This window comes from Anopheles merus, chromosome 3R, assembly GCF_017562075.2.
Source record: "Anopheles merus strain MAF chromosome 3R, AmerM5.1, whole genome shotgun sequence".
NCBI lineage: Eukaryota > Metazoa > Arthropoda > Insecta > Diptera > Culicidae > Anopheles > Anopheles merus.
This window is the reverse complement of record NC_054084.1, coordinates 47,483,670-47,503,149: the sequence shown is the minus strand read 5'-3', so window position 1 is coordinate 47,503,149 and position 19,480 is coordinate 47,483,670. Positions and strand designations below refer to the sequence as shown.

Genomic DNA, 19,480 nt, shown 5'->3' with positions numbered 1-19,480 from the left:
GCTATTACTCGCTCGACGCTGATGAGTCTTTAATCACGGTTTGTTTTGGTGTCTTTAGAAACGTGTATCACTTGAAGTTGGGAAAGCAAGGCAACCTGGAAATGTTAGGCGTTTTTATCTATACTTTAATTTTTCAATACAATGACAATGGCCTTGCCGCATCTGACGTGTGTTTCTGTGTGTTTCTCTAGCACCTGGATGAAAATCAGACAGGCGAGCCTGTCCTCCAGGCGCAGACCTTTGGTGGTAGCAATAGGACATGAGTAGGCTGTAGTTGTTGCAGTTCAACCTGTCTCCCTTCTTGTATATGGGGTAGATAATGCCGAGACTCCAATCACAAGGCATCGATTCGCTATCCCACACCTCAGTAACAATTAAATGACTTTCGTTTTCTAGTCGTGCGCCTCTATTTTTGACCTGTTTTGTCGGTTCCGGGTGCATTGTAATTTTTCAGCCGACGGATAGCTTTTTGTGATAGATAGATGAGAGATACTATGGGATTACAAATATCGAAATGTTCAATCTTCAATGGAAAAAATGGTTTCACCTATTAACAAGTCCCTCAAATATGCTGGGGTCGCGGACTATCCACGGAGTTATTTCCTAATGAAAGCAATAGAATTTGTTAAAATACTGTAACCCTCTTCAATTTCCATCGTTTTCTTCGGTGTCCATCTTACCCTTTACGGTGTCCATCTTTTCCATATTAGGTGTCCGTCTTACCCGAACATTTCAAAACTGCACGAAAAAACCCATGTTTTTATTTCATGAAAAAACACAAAAATCGATAGAAACTTAATAGTTTCATCACATTTTCTCATAAACCATGAGTTAAAGATAATGTATGCACATCTTCATGGTCGTTGTATTTACATATTCATAAATTTTTAATATCTTCCTTAAGGTGTTCGTCTTTACCTACCTTCCCCTACGACCAGCAAGAAAGAAAGTTGGACCTCATTTTTAAATGCATTCATAATCATTTCTTCATTTCAATAAATTATTTCATACAGAATTTTAAGAAAAATTCATTACTTTTATTCATACTACCAACTATTACAATCAGCGAACTGAAGATATCGTGTATCATATATTTGTACAAGACGTTCATGTATAACTTCATTAATACAACTCAAACATAACAACTACCAAAATTGTCTAAAGTTACGCTGATCTATCACAGATAGGTTGCTAGACAGAACAAGAACGAATCTTATAATGCTATGAGACGTGCAACTGGAGACATGTCTTATTTGCTCAGGTACTTGGCGGCCCAGTCCGTTCGTCCTGTGTGTTCGTTACCGGTACCAACGTATGCCAACACCCCTGAAATATTATTCAACAAACTTACATTCAATGAAACATTCCCGTACAAACAACCGACATCTTACTTACCACCGTCGGGTATCCATTGTTTCTTTTCCACACCATTCTTCGGTATGTCATCCCAAGGGAACAGCTTGAATGATGCATTAATACCGTTGTATTTGTCGGAGCTTAGGTTACTTAAAGTACACAAAAATGATGAGATGTCACTAACCGACCAGAACAAGATATCTCACCCTCACATACCTGGTATCTGATACGAATACTTGCTGCTGATTTTTGCGCCGAGGCACCACATTTGCACTAGAATGGGAAGGTTTAGTATCAGAGTTGTCGAAAATGTCTGCCATCCCACCACTGGGTCCGATCGTTTTGGTGGAGCTCTTGGCAAACGGGACGGTATTCGGGTATTTGGAAGCAGTTGAATCTTTGCTAAACGATAGCGTTCCAAAAAGATCCTCCAGCTTGAAATCGTGTGCAGATTTTTTAGATGCTTTTATTCGACTTCTGGAAAGAAAAAAATTAAATATATTTTTACTTGTTTGTTTATCTCGTCGCGCTTATGCCCCTTAGGCTTATTTAAAGCGTGTGATAGTTTCTTCTTCTTCTTTTGGCTCAACAGTGACAGTGACCTCCCAACAGTAGGATAGTCAGTTATACGTATGGCGGCACGGTCCATTTGGGGCTTGAGCCCATGACGGGCATGTTTTTAAGTCGTACGAGTTGACGACTGCACTACGAGACCGGTGATATAATTTACTAAATCTAAAAAAAAAAACAAACTGAATAATAAAACTTACCCTAAAATTTCTTCTAACGAGTCATCTTCCTGCCTCTCGCTTAGATGTTGTGATGGCTCCCAGCTTTTGCTAAAATGGCCGTGAATCGCACGATCCATCGGTCCGTTTCGATTACGGTACACCTTCAAGTCTTCGTCCGTCTTCCGCGTCATTAGCATCGGTTGTTTTGAAAATGAATTGTATGCCTTGCCGTCGTTAAGAAAGCTACCATTGTATACTCCACTACCAACAGCTCTTCGGGCAAGTCCGACACCTCCACCATCACTCCCACCTCCAATGCTTACGGCCGATGTTCCATTTTTCAACACCTGTCCAGAGGTTTTCTTATGCAAATAGAAACCGCTTCCGAAGTAACTCGAATCGTCACTGTCAATGATCGGAAAAGTGCGTTGCCCTACCACTTTCGTGATACCATTTCCACTCTGATACTGCTGATAGTCATTGTTTCGTGTAACGAATATATCGTTCACCTTTTCTTTTCTACCACCGATTCCGATACCATCCGCTGGCTTTATGGGTGCGTCCGCTAGCCGGTTATCATCAATCCGCACTACGGCGGGCTTAATGATAGCATAACTGACAACGGATCCGGGATTTTTTTCATTAGTACCCTGGTCCATCTCGCTTGCAACATTAGTGGTGTCGTAGGAACCGTTAGACTTGATGAACGTACTCGATTGGCCATTTCGAAGTACCTTAGTCAATCCCTGTCCGTTTTGTTGAGCTGCAGATCCAATTCCGACACTATAACCATTAAGCATGTCGTTCAGCAAGCTATAGTTTATACCACTCTGAAGTTTAGCAGTTTCCTTCTCATCCTCGGTGTACACTTGCTGACTGGCCTGAGTCAGTTGCGTTTGGTGAGACGTCCGTTCGACAGACGTTTCGGACACGCGTGATAGGCTTAGCGTTGAGTTTAGATCGTTCAGCTCGTTATGGCTAATTGGATTGAAATGTCCATTACCCCCATTCGCCTCACGCGTATGCTTCGTGTTGGTAGCTAGTTCAACAATAGATACTCGTGCATTTGGAACACCAAGCACGGGACCACCGTTTATGTTACCATTATGTGATTGATTGTGCTGTGTTAAACCATTCGTTGCGATGTTTGCCGAGTTACGAGTTTTTATCGAACTAAAGTATGGATATTTCATGGATTGCTGAGCGGTTGGTCGCTTTTCCGGTTCCCACAGAAGCAAATCTTCTAATAGTTGTATTCCAGAGGAACTTGCACGCGTCACCAAAGTTGCCAGCGGTATCTTGGGGCATTCTGGAAATCGGAACTGTATCGTAGCAGCAAGCTTGTGACCATCCGGCCAGTCGGACTGAAAGAAAAAACAAGTTTTTTAATTGAAAATTCATCTTACAAGAATGTATTTTCACGCATTTTACTTTGAACTGCGCAAAACGGAAACGGCAATAACATCTCACCTTGTCCGGTGTGCCTAGGACGGAACATATTTTAAACAGTTGGTCCACTTCACTGGATCCGGGGAATAGTGGTCGGAACGTGTATAATTCCGCCATGATGCATCCCACTGCCCAAAGATCTATGGAACTGCCGTACCGAGTCGAGTGTAAGAGCACTTCTGGAGCCCGGTACCTGAAATACAAACAGCAAAAAATCTCAAATAATTCATTCTAGAATAGGTCAGCTGGAACGAGTTTATATATTATAAGCTAAAATTTCAATGCTTGATTGATGCGTAACACACCAATAATCTGAACATAATGTTCAGTGGAACATATTGATTCAATAACTGTTATTAAAATTAGGCTCTTTTCGATCTTATATTCTTTCATGAAATGGTTTTTCTGTTGTGTTATACAGTCATTACCACAAAATGTTGTCTCCAGCTCACCTATTTTTGTCCCTAAGGCACCAATGTTTGACAACGTGTCACAATGTTTGCCTCTTAGGCATAATTTTTTTACAGTACGCACCAATCGCTTGCTTGTCGTTCGTTTTATTTATAACAGTTAACGTGATGTCTTAAACTGAGTATTGCAAAATTAATTAATTTAAGTTAAGAAGCTAATGATTATAATGATAAAATTTAAAATATATCATTTGCTATGCCAATGTTGGATGTTTTAATGGTGTACGTTTAAATGTTGGACGTTTTAATGGTGTAATGATGTTGTAATGATGTGTAATGAGGTGTAAACAATGGCGTATGGATTTATAAAATTTCATTATTTTTCACAAAAAAATATCAAATTAAACGGTATACACGGTTGAATTGTTTATGCGAAATAAAATTACAATTGTTATGAATCTCTCAAACACCTTGTACAATTATCATGATATCAAAATAAGTGCATTTAAGTCAAATATTGATGAACACTGTCAAAAATGTATGCCTTAAAAAAATTTTATAAAAATTTATGCGCACTGTCATGCATGCCTTAGGCTGCGCTCTGGCACCAATCGAACACGACATCTGACACGACCAAACCCATATAAACATATGGAGGTGCACCGTCAGACACAAACAAACAAGACAAACATGTCAAATCACATACATTTCTCATGTTCGATGTCGTGTTCGATTGGTGCTAGAGCGCCGGGTTAGAGCCACAATTTGGCGGCAACGCCGGTAATCAATTTAATTATTTTGCTTTTGCTAATTATAATTAATATCATCTGTCCTCAGCGTACAAAACTTTAGATTTTATTTGTTACATAAAATATTTGATAAATGTGTAATTAAATTTTAGAATCTTTATTACTAAGCTTGTCATGTTTTTAATGAATACTATATAAAAAACATAAAACTATTTTCTTGCAATAAATAATGCGGAGTTTAGAAAATATCAGAGCAATATTTTTTATAACTGTAGCAGCACGTCTAATAATTAGTATGCTTAATCAACATCGTTAAATGAGTGTTAAGGGGATCTATTCGGGATTTTGCTTGACTCCGAAGTCCGAACAGGTAGGATCCCATGCCGTAACGTCGCCAGTACCAAAGACTCACCATCTGATCTGCTCTGATCATCTCATAAATTGAGCGTAAAAAGCCTGTAGCAGGCTGACAATTACTACTTTTGTCCCGGTCGTTACGCAAAAGAAGAAAAAGAATGCAATACAACATCTTTTCAAAAACTTAAAACTGTTTATTATAATCCTTTTTGAAAAAAATAAAATACCAGTAATGATGAATTACTAATGCTAATAAAACGTATGACCCTGTAGATGTTGTAATAAGTCGATTCAAAATGGTTCTGGCTAAAGCATTGGTTTTTACGTGCGTCATTGTGTATTTCATGACAAAAATCACAAAGAACCGAAAATTCTAAAACTCATCCGATAAAATTAAGGGTCTAATTTTATACGCTACTCAAAGGTGATTAAATAATTCATAAGAATATGATGTTTTGACATTGGCCACGCAACACGCAATGTGTACGCGCTCCCATCATTTAAACATGTCTATTTGTACACTATTCACACACAAGGATGATCGGATAACCCGATCCAGCGGCGTATTTACACCATCGCCCTTACCATCTCGTCGAAACGTAGTCCGTGTACGGAGGCCGCGAGCGTATCTCGCGAGCCAATCCAAAGTCGGCTATTTTTACCGTTTCCGGACCACTGCACAGCACGTTTTCTGGTTTCAAGTCCCGGTGGAAGAAACCGTGCCGGTGCATAAACGCCAACCCGGTTAGAATCTGCTGCAGTATCAGTCTTACGGTCGCTTCCGGAAAATGGGTATCACGGTCCTTTATCAGCTGGTAAAGGTTCTCCTGCATGTACTCAAACACAAAGTACAGCACGTCGTTTTCCCGTATCACCTCCTTGAGCTTTACCACATTGGCGTGGGAAAGTTTTTTCAGAGACTGGAAGGAAAAGAATATAGGCACACGGAAACGATGTTTGAATCAGTTGCACAGTGCCTGGCCCGCAAAGAAACTGCATTACCTTCACCTCCCGCAGGCTCATCGCTTCCTCCCAGGAATAGTACTTCCGCTTCATGCGCTTGATGGCGACCTTTTCGCCGGTGTCCTTCCGCTGGCCAAGGACAACGGTACCGTAGGTACCGTCTCCCAGTTGACTTAGCGTCAGGTATCGATTCATGGCTGCAACCACGCCCGTGTACCTTGACTAAACTATTGTTTTATACCACTTGCACCATCACATTCCAGAGCACAGCGGATGTTGTACAGAGATGAATTGTTATTTTTCAACGGTTTAATGGGTAAAACACCAACATTCAACACTACTCACAGGCTCATGCATGTTCTAGTTTTTCATTCTTGTCTGGCCGAAAATTCACAAACACTTGCAAAACAGGCAGCTTTAAGTTCACCATTGGTACACCACAGCACGACCACTTCCGTTCAACTTCGCATTGCAAACGAAACAACACCGCAGCTGGATAGTCCTAGGTCTTGAAACGTTTGCTTACGTTTAAAACTGACCTTTTTTCTTACTGGCTCACTAACAGGCACAATCAATTTATTTGCTCAGAGGGTCCATAAATATTCGGTGCATTTGTGTCTGCACTCAGTCCAGCCAACCGTCCAGTGGAAACCTTCAGTGTTTGGGGTTGAATTATTGATTGAATTAGAAAAGTGAGACGGAATAATATAGAGCGAAACTATCTCGTTGGGTTGTCATTATTTTGGTTGTGCTAGCTTTAAGGGACTCTCCATAGCGCATTATTGTTTTCTAGTCTAATGTAAAGGACTTGTATTTAAACACGTTGAATAGTTTAGTAAGTACTTAACTTATTGTTTAAAAAGAAACGTAGCTTCTTCTATCTTCGACAAAGCTTTAAACATTTAGAAAGCAGTTATATTAGATATTTTTAATAATATATATATTTCGTCACGCAGTTTCATAAATTACTACTCAATTCACCTATTAACATAACCGCCAGTAACAACCACATGAGTTCTCTATTTTGCCCTATATTAAGTGTTATGTTACCCCGGCAAAATCGCATAGGAAATCGATTAGCTATCACTGTCGGAAACTAAACTATTGATAACATATGATGATATTCTGACCAACAGTCGCCGCTCCTGTGGACCTTCAGGAAGGTCAGGAACATGTATTTCTCGCGTCACGCAAAAGACAAAATTGAACATAGCTTTCGCATGAAAGATGTTCACACAGATAAGCTCGTGATTGTTTTGTAAGCCGATACAATATACGGGATATACGTATAGTCTTCAAGTTATCTTTCGTCAATGACTGGTTGAACATACTTTAGTAATGTTTTATTTTGTGATAAAACTATGCATTCACATAATTATTCATTTTTGTTTAACACACACACTATTTTTGTTTAACCGTTATTTCATTTCCATTAAAATTTTCGTTATGCTATCTTTTAATCGAATTACAGTAAAGCGTTTCGAATGTGGACTAGGTGGGAACATCATTAACCTTTTAACCCACAAAATATCACGCAACTTCTGATAGCGTTACATTTGCGTGCCCAAACATTACATTTGACGATGCGTACATTGTCGAGCTCTCGGTGCCGTCGAACTTTTCCGCCAATTAGTGCTCTCGCCGAAACTTTTTTATATAACACACACACACCCACAAACACCAACACACCAACCGTAGACCTCTGTTCGATATTGGCAAAAAATAATAAGGACTGCTAAGACCATGGCTACGCTTTCATTGCAAATCCCTCACGCCGTACAGGTGCGCTGAACGATGTGAACGTTGTGTTTGACCTCGTTTTTCGACTCTGTCACCCTCAACACAACTGTTTTGTTAAAGTGTGGTTTTTTAATACAATATCAATCTGTTTGTCTGTTTGGAATCTTATACTCCACTAAGTTCTATAATTCTTTCTTACTCATAATGCTACACAGAGTGCCTAGGTAAAAGAGGTGTAAAATTATCCTCACGGTTGAAATTTGATACACCATAAACGTAGACTTTGAGCTGCAATAGGATACTATGGAACAAGGCCAGCGAGTTAAACCATTCGCATCAACTCGAACCATCAAACCATCATATAGATCAATTTCATTAAACTTTTATTCCAACACATTTCACCGTAATATGTTATCATTATTTTTTATTTAAAAAACTCCTCTTTTGATACACCAAATTAATCCACACAATATGACCACGTCCATCTTTCTCGCAACTACAATAGCACAGAACAACGACACTAATATAATCCTTTAGATGCTTACAGAAAATTACAATATATTGTACGACATCGACACCAACACTTTTTTCATACTGTGTATAGTTTTATACATTCGATTACGCACAAGACTTTCAGTGCAATCTTACTAATAACGCATTGAATCAACCTTAGCGACCATTAAGGAAAAACGAACCCTTACAACTAGTCTCTAGCAAACACTGCCGAACAGACGCGTACCAACCAGCTCGTGTTTGTTTATCCGTTTCCTAGGCAACCACTACGTGCATGCAAGCCTCTCCTTAATATGGTAGGAACATTTCTGTTTAATTACCGAAGGATCTGCTTTCTGTCTCATTTAGACAACACTTATGACCATAGAACTTTTTGGCTATGAATGCACAAACAATGCACAAGATTTAATTTTTTTTCAATTGCTTGCATTGCGATACGATCGTTTGGTAAATAAAAGAGACTTACTCCACGCATGTGCCACAATTGTACTGTTCTATTGACACATAACAGCGGTGTTTTTTCATGCATTAACAGTTATGAACTTGAGCAGAACAACAGACGAACAACAACCAAGGGTGTATTCAGCATCTGAAATGCATTAAAGTAGAATTATTATATTTTATGGTCTTCCAACATATGTTTTTGTATGATAATATTTGTCTATTATTTTTTTATATTTATTAATCAATTATTACTTTATTTATTTATTTATTTATCGACATACATTATTTTTTTGTTATTTTTATTTATTTGTTTATTTATTTATTTATTTATTTATTTATTTATTTATTTATTTGATTATGTATACATTTATTTATTTATTTATTTATTTTTAATTTTATTTATTTATTTATTTTTGATATTTTATTCATTCATTTATTCGTTTTTTTGTTGGTGTATTTAGCTACTTTACTATTTTTTTATATATATACTTTTTAGTTTTTATTTATTAATTTAATTTTTATGTATTTATATATGTTTTATAAATTTTATTCGCATCTACGCTTTGATCTAGACTTATTTATCAAACTTATTTGTTTCTCAATATTTATCTGTCGTTGCTACTCCGGGAGCTAGATCGCGTGAGATTTCCAATTAAATAACTTTTTTATTGCCAATTTAAAAAAAGAGATAAAACAGTTTGAATGGGCAATGCCGAATGTCAGGATATGGTCGCGTCGAAATATTTTTTAATGAGGAACGGCTATGGCCATATTGCTCATTGTTAATTTTTTTGTTTAGATTAAGAATTAATATTTTAAAATGTTTTTAAATTAGCAAACATAGCTGAAGAAGAAATATTACCTAACCTACATAGTATTAATATATTAATTTTTCTTCATATTTTTCTCCTTCGGCGCAAAAACCTTCAATAAAACATAAACTAATGCCTGCTGTATGACAAATGAGCTTGACTTTAAGTGACTTATTGGATTTGGATTGGATAGTCAGGATAATCAGTTCAATGTATGGGTGCTCGGTCCATTCGGAGGTTGAACCCTAATCAACATGTTGTTAAATCGTGCGAGTTGACGATTGTACTAGTGATGGGTAAATTCAACACAAATCCGGAATCGCTTCCGAATGACAGCTCCGACGGCTCCAACGGCTCCAATGGCTTCGACGGCTCCGGGCGGAATCGATGATTTGAATTTGTCGGTATCGGAGCCAGAGTAGCAATGCTCGAAAGCGATTCCGTGCAGTGGGTGGGATTCCGATGACCCATTAGTAGATTGTACCACAGACTCGGCCTGAATACATTATTTTATTGTTCAATATTGTTAATATAGCTACAAACGAGTAACGTAAGAAATATTTTACTCTAAATATTATTATTATTATTATTATTATTATTTATTTCGAAAGTTATCCAGCTGGCATAAGCTTACATAACATACTTATTTCTATAATTAATGCTAAAGAACAGTGCTAACAAAAACGCATCGAAAAACATAAAAAGTATAACTGTCAATCAACCAAATAAAAATTAAAAAAAAACAACATAAACTGTGGATGCGTCATACTAAGCTATGTAAAAAGGTCCGTAAATTGTTTAAGTTTAACTTTAAGTCGACATTGTTTCCTAGCGAGTTATAGGCACTTATCATTTTTAATAAAGGATCGTTAGATCCAAAATTAGTTGATCTGAATTCTATGTTGAATAATGTCCCGATTCTTAACATTCTACTGGGGGCCTGAAAGTTCAGTTTACTCAGAATTGATGAGGCGTCTAAAGATCCGCTAACAAGTTTGTGTATAAATAAGCACTGTGCCGTCTTTCTTCTATGTTGCAGAGGTTCTAGTCCAAATAACAGGCACCTTGTACGGTAAGAGGGACAAACAGAATTACGAGACCACGGGAGACGATAAAACAATAAACGAGTGAGCTTGCGTTGGACCGATTCTAGCCTATCTATTAAATATTGCTGAGTCGGAGTCCAAATAATACTAGCAAATTCTAAGGTAGGACGGACAATTGCACAATACTGAGCTTTTATACTGAATGGATCTTTGAAGTCTTTCCCAACACGCAAAATGAATCCTAACAAACGGAAAGCTTTTGAAAGTATTGCTTCATAGTGGTTCTGTAACGTTAGTCTGCTATCTAAATGAAATACATGGAATACAAGTGTTGTTTATCAACAGCGGTTCTTATTGGCAGATGAGTTGTGACGAAATGAGAGAGAGAGAGGGACAGGTAGCGCAGGCCATACAAAAATGGGCGAAAGGTTCATCCCGAAGAAGCTTCGCGTGCCACGGCGCGTGCCTTGAACCTGCGCATGCTAAGTGTAATGACCGCAATAGGGTTTTGCGCGATCCTTTAAAAAGGGCACGAAGAAAAAAAATCAGCCTCTTTCTACACATGCACAAGAAGATTAACGTACAGCAATTTTTAAAATACGAATGTTTTGAATTCTCATTAAGAAAACTGTAGTTGCATCAATTTGGTACGCGAAAGAAAGGGCCTTGTTGCGAGATGTAACAACAAGGAAGAAGAATTATGGCAACATTGTACGATCAACATACATAATCATTTTCATCTTTTCCTTAACTACAGTTTCGTTTCTTGACCTGTTAGTTCATTCCTTTCGTATTTTGTCAACGTATCCAATAAGTTACGTGAAATTCCAGTTTGTTATTTAGACTTATTTCTTTTGTGTTTCGCAAATCACTGCATCCTGCAGCAGAGAGTCAAGGGCCGTTAATCGCAATATTGTTTCTGTTTTTTTTTACGATGCTACATTTTTAACTTACTATGAATCTGTTAATACTTACCATTTTATGAAATGCATACATCAAACAAAATCTAATGTAGGTACTAGTTAACAGAAAAGTAGGTACTTTCCAATTAGACAGTGGATCATATTTCATAAATTTGTATTAACTGATATGGGCGTGTGTCTATATTGAGAATATTGTGTCTCATTTATTGCGCCACCAACATGTCGTCAATAAAAGTGAATTGCACATTACTGTTGCTGCAGATCAATTTTGGCTAGTAAAAGTAGTGCAGTTTCGCGGTAGCCTTGTCTCAAGGACGTAGAGAGTAGCGGTTTCAACTCTAATATCCTGAGTATAAAAGGCGTTGGTCACGATATTATACGTCACAGTCAAACCTTAACGAGTAAACAATCCAGCTCCAATAATGGCGTTCAAAGTAACAATCACTACAATATTTTAAATATTATGAGGATAACACTTATTCCTTTCCATCTTCCAGTTCGTTCTACTCGCTAATCTGGTAGCTGCCGCCAGCGCTGGTCTGCTTCCTGTGGCCCATCATGGATCGATCGCTACCTCGCACTCCACCATTCAACACCATGCTGCTCCCGCTATCCAACATGTCGGATCGGTCCACACCGCTCCGGCTATCTACCAGCACTCGGCCCCGGCTATCGTCAAGACCATTGCTCAGCCCACGATCATCAAGTCTGTAGAGCACCACGCTCCGGCCAACTACGAGTTCTCGTACTCCGTTCATGACGAGCATACCGGAGACATCAAGAGCCAGCACGAAACTCGCCACGGAGACGAAGTCCACGGACAGTACTCGCTGTTGGACTCCGACGGTCACCAGCGCATCGTCGACTACCATGCTGATCATCACACCGGATTCAACGCCGTCGTGCGCCGTGAGCCCTCGGCTGTGAAGATCGCTCAGCCCGTGCACAAGGTGATCGCCCAGGCCGTGCATGTGTCCAGCTATGCCCATGCTCCAGTAGCTCACGCCACTGTCCAGCACCACCATGCTGCCCCGATCGCGCACTCAACCTCCAGCATCGTCCATGGACCGAGTCATCTGAGCCATCATCATTACTAAGCGTTAATTCAAAGCTAGTTTAATGTGCTGTTTAGGTTGAATGCTAATAAAGTAAGTGCAAACATTTCAATGTCATTGGAAATAGCAAGTTTCAGTTTTATTTTCGCAGCTCTATAAATTTTGAGAAGAAACTATTTTATCAACAGCATTGCTTCATGCTGATTTGCCATGCGAATCAATGTTTTGTATCAATGTTTCGATGCAACAAGCCATTCAGTTCGGCTAACAGCTTTGTATCCTATTTTGTTGAATAGTCTTTTTGATCTTTCATTATTTCCATCGATGAAAGTATGCACATCTTGCTTGTATTGAACAGCAATATGTTTAGTTATAGCCTTTGCAAGAGTACATCCGTAGCCTCGATTGCAACGTTCGGGAACTGTATATAGGTGTCTACAAACATAAACAGAGCAGCTTTGTTTTATATTATCAAGATGAAGAAAAATATCTTACCCCACAGCGTCATGATCATTCTGGAACACACATGCTACTAGCTCTCCCGATTTTTTGTCAAACAAACCGAAAGCCCCGAAATATTTAATGGCAGATTCGAAGTACTGCTGCGATGTCCTGTAGCGATATGGCCACCATTCGTTTAATTGTTTGGCATGTTGAACTTGTAATGGCTTTAAATTTACGTCGGCTGGAACGCTGAATATGGAAAAATGGATCACATTGAGGGGTTATATGATTGCTTTTATTAATTTTTAATTTTTGTTACGTGATTGATACAGTGGACCCTGTCATAACGACTTCCACTATTAACATATTTTTTCCGTTACGTGCAATTTTAAATGCTTCAAAAAATATCTCTGTTAACGAATAAAATTTTGCATACAATTTTGTATGAACCACAAACGTGATAGAGCTTTGATGTTCGCAATGCATTAATCTGTAATGGATGTCAGTTGGAGAAGTGTGTTATAGCAGTGTTAAGTGAAAATAAACAGAAAATACCAGTTTTTTAACGTTTTCTGATTGATACAAAATGCCCTTGCTTGCTCCTGGAACAAAATTGTTTCATGTATCAAACAAATCAAATGGAAACTATCTTCCCACGATTTTTTTATCGTACCCTATAGATTTTTGGTTCGTTCCCATAATTTATTGGTATTTTCCGATTGGATATCAATACAATTGGACCACATTTCTGAATTCTGAGAAACGGCCAAAAAATCGTGGGAAACTCTGTAAGTGAGTTATGGAACGAATTGAACTCGTTATGCGAGGATCCATTGTATATGATCGCTTGTGATATACAAATACGTAGCTATTTTGTAATGATCTATCTTATCACTTACATATAACTAAGCTTAGCAGCTTCTGTTTGTGGCATCCAATAGTTAACACAATCTGACGAACTTTTGAACTGAACTTTAGGTTCCACTATTAACTGAGACAGCTTTGCACGAATTTCACTGTTATCACCTATCACAAACATAGGCTTTATTTCCCATTTAATGTAAGTGGTGTGCTCGAGAGCGTGCGTAAGCTCCGTAGGGGGATCTTCGAATGTATTTATAAAGATGTATAGGTCCTGAAGTTGTTGAATTTGGATTAAAAACATGTTTCACTATAAAACACCATGAACATATACCTCTTCACGACTGATGGCTACAAAGGTTGCCAAACGATTTCCTTTCTCATTGTTGGGAATGTAAACAGTTTTTTGTAGTCGATGGGAGACTTGCTCCTTATCAGTGTCGTGAAGTGTGAGATTGGTACGTAAAATATTTTGCAATAGTGACACAAACTGTATCGACTGTGGAAGAAATTGATTGTAGATGCGAATGAGATGTTTCAATTCCTCCATGTTTGCTGGACGTAACGGATCCATTACACAGTCCGTCTTGATTGTGTCGATGACCGAAATAAACTGAGAGTACCACTTATTTGTCGCTCCCACTCAAACCTGTCACGAGAAGTAATCAACAACATTCCTCTCTTAGAATATGGGTTCGCACTCGTTTGTCGTTGATGCCGTTGATGCAAAATGTAAAGAATTAATATTGATGATGATGTGTCCTACTACATACCCCAAACACATGTTTGAGTGATACGAAATATCATGTGATAATATTATTTGCACGATCAATTCGAAATCAAAATCTTCCGCTTCTTGTTCACATCACAAATCTTCTTTAATCAACGCACAAAGCGTCAATACACGTTTAATTATTATCTACTGTTACACACAACTAGCTACACAAAAAAAAAACAACAATGCTAAGCTAAGATAATATAAGAGGTTAAAGGTTAATATTTGGTATTTTTCGTGATAAGATAATCAGGCCAACTGTATAAAACAAATGAACCATCAAGTATTTCACTGTCGCTTGAACATGATAATGCACAGACACCATTCGGGAATCTCAAAGTGTGTAATTCATTGAGTGGAGCTAAAAGTTCAATAAAATCTAAGAATAAAATTTTTTAAACATCTAAACCAAGTTATGCGACTACTTAATATTTGTAAAAAGATAAACAGCAAATGCAAAGGAGCTACTCGTGGAATATATATTATTTTTCGTTAAAACGTCTCTCGTCGTTTTCGTCTCTTTGAATTGTATACTAGTATTCGAGCAGCTATAAAACTGGGTAAGTGGGCTTATAAAAAAGTGTATGTATTTAGAAGGTTGATTTTTATTGCTTCTACTGGGTGACATTGTGGGATACATCTGTCAATCTCTGTATACAAATTTCCAACGTTCCAGCCAGGTGGTCTCATAGCCTGTTTTTTATAACAAAATGTAAAGGTCACTTTTTAACAGAAATGGTACCTTGACGCATACACAAAACACTCTTAAAATCTACGTCTTCTTTACTAAAAGTACTTCAAACACGTGAAATACTGCAATTTGTAAGCTGAATTAAATATGAACGATTTAACATCCATTTTTGATTCGAAACAACATCTTTGATAAGGAAACCAATATCTATTACGTATTTGCTGCTATGGAAAACGTTCAATTCCTATGGAAATTCATTTCACCCATTTTTTTTTATTCACAAATTAGTTTTATTAGTTTATTAGTCTACATACATTTTTATTCTAGATTCTACCTCTCGATCTCTTTAATGCACTTTGGGATGAAGAAAAAAACCTTGTATTGACATTTTTACGAGCTGGTACTCAAATCTGATTCTAACTTTGAGGCTGAAATAATTTAGACTGAAAATCGTAGGCTAGTTGTGTGCGTGGTTTTGTATGGAGTTGTCAACAACTGATTTCAGCCGCAAAACATCAATCTCTATATAAAAAAGCTGGCTAGCATCTTGAAAGGACCCTTACTTGGCAAAATTATTATTGAGTTGGAACTATGAGTTTGGACATGAAATATAATAGTAGACTTTTTGTTCTCCTCTTAAAGCCAGTGTCTGTACAATCCTCCTTTTTCTTGATATTAGATTATGTGATAGCATTTGGTTTTATTTTGTATTGAATTCATATGTGAAATGTAAATTAGCTCAAGTTGATTTCAAAACAGTAAAGATGATAAGATGAGTGGTGTTCTAGATATGGGCATACGCATATAGGTATCGTATTGTAGGTAGATAATTCAGTAATTATATTGTTTTGCATGTGAAAGTTACGCAATTTTGTCGATGTTTGTGAGTTAAATTTAATCGATGACTGACCATTGTATGTTGTTGACTGGTAGAAATCCAAGTTTTTCAAATATTCGGATTGACTTTTCATTATTTGAGTTAATGAATGTTTGCACATGCTGTTTATGGTCATGTGCTATAAGATGTGTCATTGCTTTGACTAACGTACTACCATAGCCTCTATTGCTACAATGTGGAACTGTGTACAGATGACTGTAAAGGACGAAAAACAGTTGTTGTTAGAATAGCTCCATAATAAATATATAAATTATGCTTTGCCTATCTTACGCGATACCATCGAGATCATTTTTAAATACACAAGCCACGAGGTTTCCCGATACTTTGTCGAATAAACCGAGACTTCCATTATATTGAATTGCCGATTCAATATAGCTTTGCGATGTTTTGTAACGATATGGCCACCATTCGTTTATTTGTTCTCCATGCATTTTTTCTAATGGTTTTAGCTGTACCTCGTTTGGAACACTACATTTAAAAAAGAGGCATTAATATTTATTACAACATCATAACTAATAGTACTTAATTAGTTAGTCGTACTACTTACACAACTTCGAGCTTAGAGACTTCATTTGGCGGAATCCAGTAATTAATGAAATCAGATGTATGTACTTTAAGTTTAAACTCGAATGCCTTGTGGTGGATTTCGGTTTGAAGTTCTTTTGCACCACCAATGACAAAGACAGGTTTCAGATCCCACTTAATGTATTTAGTTGTTCGAATTGCGTTACATAACTCATAGGGAGGCGATTCTAGTGAATGAGCCATGATGTATAAATCCTGGAGGACATAATGAAATATAGGTTGAGTGATAAAAAAATCGGAAAAAGATACAAAAAACATGTATAGAAACGTACCTCCTCACGACTGATGGCTACAAACGTGGCACTTTGGTTGAAATTTCCTCCTGTTGGAATGTAAACCGTCTTTTGTACTCTATGCGATACTTCTTCGCGAATATGCTCAGGAATTGTTGTGTTCATTCGCAAAATGTTTTGCAATATTAACACAAACTGAACATGTTCTGGAATATTTTCCTGGTAGTTTTCAATGAGTTGTTTTATTTCTTCTGTACTAGCTGGTCGTAGCGGTTCCATCGTACCATCCATCTTAATTTTGTCAATAACAGGATCAAACTGAAAATATGATTTCGCGAGAAAACACGTAGCTCATCTGTTGGATGCAACGTATTACAAGCTTCCCAAGCAGCAATGGAGAGAGACTTATGTACATGTGACTTCGTACATGTGAATCGCTTAAGTTTGTATTAGTTATCAAACTCCGCAGCAGAGGCTCACTTTTCAACGATGCCATCGTTGTGCTGAGAAACGGTGACGTGTATAGTATTTAAATGTTTTGTGCAATTTAGAACAGATTACATTTTGATTTTATATTTCCAGATTAACGAGCACTTCAGCAATTAAACGATGCCGATGTCAAAACAACATATGTACTGGACAGTGAATCAATGATCCTTTTTTAGTGCTAATGTACATGTAAATGGGCACACTGGTTAGCAAAACTCTCACATAAAAGCTTTAGCTGAGAGAAGGTAAAATATGTCTCGAATACCGCTTGGGACCTATAACAGTCTCTTTTACGCTCTTTGACATTGCCGCGGGTAAGTACATAAATGATAACAGCTTGTGCATACCGATAAGCCGTCTAGTTCAGCTATTAAAAGCACCATCATGAAGGTGCAACTACACGTATTTTACAAAGAAACAATTATATTTACACTGAGTATATTTTTTTTGGAAACGATGTACTTTAATTGTATGGTTTATTACTAAAAAAATTAAATCATTAACATGAGTACTATGTTTGGAAAGAACAGCCCATATCGTGTTTAAATCGATGAAGGGAATGTTGTTTTCTGTAACATGTAACACATATTTCCTGTAATTCCAATAGGGATATCATCATATGTATCATATGTATCAAATCTCGTGTTACGGTGTTTTTTGCGAGCAACCTTCGAAACGGCTGGATCATTTTCAACGAAACTTTGCACACACCTTATGGTGGTATGAGAATAGGTTTTAAGACTCACATCATTTTCAGAAGTTATACTAAACTTAATTTATTAGAAATTTTCTAATCCCATACCAAGAGCAGTATTGTTGTTGTTGCATACAGCACTTTGACACGCGGTGTTAAGGGCGGTGGCAACGATTTTCGCATGCTATCTTATCGGACCGCCTGTCAAATTGCTATATGGGATTTTGACAGCAATTTGACGTCCGGCAAATTGCACGTCCGACGTTATCTGTCAAATCCCATATAAATCTCGTCCGATAAAATCACATCCGATCAGCGTTGCCACCGCCCTAAGTGCAGTTTACACTGGCGTTAAAACCCCGCAAGCAATTTCGAGCAGTTTGTAAGCTCGCACGAGGCCTCGCAATTGCGATAGCTTTTTAGCACTGGTATATAGGCACCGACAAACCGACGTGACACTGATGTTACAAAAGTGTCCCACACGAAAGTACTGTCATTTACCAGTGAGGCGAACACTTCTGTCAAAGTAAGCTCTGTTCACTGCTGCTTCGATGTAAGCAACTTTTCTAAATACAAATTGCGAAGAAAGTGTGAGGCAAGATTTTGTAAGAATTATTGGACAAAACACCCAGGAAAATCATTTTTTAAGTTTCTAAATAAATGCAAAAGATGTGAGAAGTACATAAAACAATATGCATTGCAATTTGCGAAGAAAAACAAAAAGGGGTTTTAGCAGTGTCTCCTTTGTGTCAGTGTAGTAAGCGAATCATTATAGAGATGGCGGTAGTGTCTAACGTATTTTCATTTGAAATAAGAAGACATCTTTTGAAGCTAATTTTGTTCGAAGTGTCACGTCGGTTTGTCGGTGATATAGGTACAGATATTTCCCGATTTTCGATATACGCGATTTTGGTATACGTTATGTTCTAAATTTGACAGTTTTTTGCAAATTGTACAAATTTGACAGATCGAATGTCAAATGCAAAATAACTTTCCTTTGGTCGAATTTTAAAAACCATTTCAAAAGGTACAGGTATTCCTCGATATACGCCATACACGATATACGCACTTTCGCTATACGCGATTTTCTTAATTTGACAGTTCTTATACTAATTTGACACATCAAATGTCAAACTCATAAACATTTTAAATGGTACAAAATTTTAATTTTTTAGTTCAAATCATATCAAATAACTAATTTAATGGCTAAAACCTACCCCTGTGACCGAACATATCGAAGTTCGACTTACGCTAAGATTAGA

The 19,480-nt window shown here is 37.5% G+C and overlaps 3 protein-coding genes across 10 annotated transcripts; 1 reads left to right on the top strand and 2 right to left on the bottom strand.

Annotated features, from left to right (window-relative positions):
• Nucleotides 1-1,055: 1,055 nt before the first annotated feature.
• LOC121595946 (serine/threonine-protein kinase dyf-5) lies at nucleotides 1,056-8,588 on the bottom strand. 4 transcript variants are annotated; one of them, XM_041920438.1, is made up of 8 exons: nucleotides 8,301-8,588; nucleotides 6,055-6,667; nucleotides 5,638-5,972; nucleotides 3,558-3,729; nucleotides 2,127-3,451; nucleotides 1,573-1,833; nucleotides 1,396-1,505; nucleotides 1,056-1,326 (listed from the first exon to the last, which is right to left on the bottom strand). In XM_041920438.1, the coding sequence occupies exons 2-8, from the start codon at nucleotides 6,208-6,210 to the stop codon at nucleotides 1,250-1,252; spliced, it is 2,436 nt and encodes an 811-aa protein (XP_041776372.1). In that variant the 5' UTR covers nucleotides 6,211-6,667; nucleotides 8,301-8,588; the 3' UTR covers nucleotides 1,056-1,249. The 4 variants fall into 4 exon arrangements, with proteins under 4 accessions (XP_041776372.1, XP_041776375.1, XP_041776374.1 ...); XM_041920441.1 differs by having other exon boundaries at nucleotides 8,382-8,588; XM_041920440.1 differs by lacking the exon at nucleotides 8,301-8,588 and adding an exon at nucleotides 8,007-8,043.
• A 2,836-nt stretch (nucleotides 8,589-11,424) lies between these two features.
• Nucleotides 11,425-12,647, top strand: LOC121595952 (larval cuticle protein A2B-like). The gene is made up of 2 exons (XM_041920450.1): nucleotides 11,425-11,927; nucleotides 11,991-12,647. The coding sequence occupies exons 1-2, from the start codon at nucleotides 11,916-11,918 to the stop codon at nucleotides 12,588-12,590; spliced, it is 612 nt and encodes a 203-aa protein (XP_041776384.1). The 5' UTR covers nucleotides 11,425-11,915; the 3' UTR covers nucleotides 12,591-12,647.
• LOC121595948 lies at nucleotides 12,576-18,221 on the bottom strand. 5 transcript variants are annotated; one of them, XM_041920447.1, is made up of 8 exons: nucleotides 17,075-17,804; nucleotides 16,765-16,997; nucleotides 16,488-16,685; nucleotides 16,230-16,412; nucleotides 14,188-14,502; nucleotides 13,892-14,127; nucleotides 13,044-13,241; nucleotides 12,576-12,983 (listed from the first exon to the last, which is right to left on the bottom strand). In XM_041920447.1, the coding sequence occupies exons 5-8, from the start codon at nucleotides 14,425-14,427 to the stop codon at nucleotides 12,779-12,781; spliced, it is 879 nt and encodes a 292-aa protein (XP_041776381.1). In that variant the 5' UTR covers nucleotides 14,428-14,502; nucleotides 16,230-16,412; nucleotides 16,488-16,685; nucleotides 16,765-16,997; nucleotides 17,075-17,804; the 3' UTR covers nucleotides 12,576-12,778. The 5 variants fall into 5 exon arrangements, with proteins under 5 accessions (XP_041776381.1, XP_041776380.1, XP_041776378.1 ...); XM_041920444.1 differs by lacking the exon at nucleotides 12,576-12,983 and adding an exon at nucleotides 17,872-18,221 and having other exon boundaries at nucleotides 13,101-13,241; nucleotides 17,075-17,353; XM_041920445.1 differs by lacking the exon at nucleotides 12,576-12,983 and having other exon boundaries at nucleotides 13,101-13,241; nucleotides 14,627-16,412; nucleotides 17,075-17,353; nucleotides 17,463-17,846.
• Nucleotides 18,222-19,480: the final 1,259 nt, after the last annotated feature.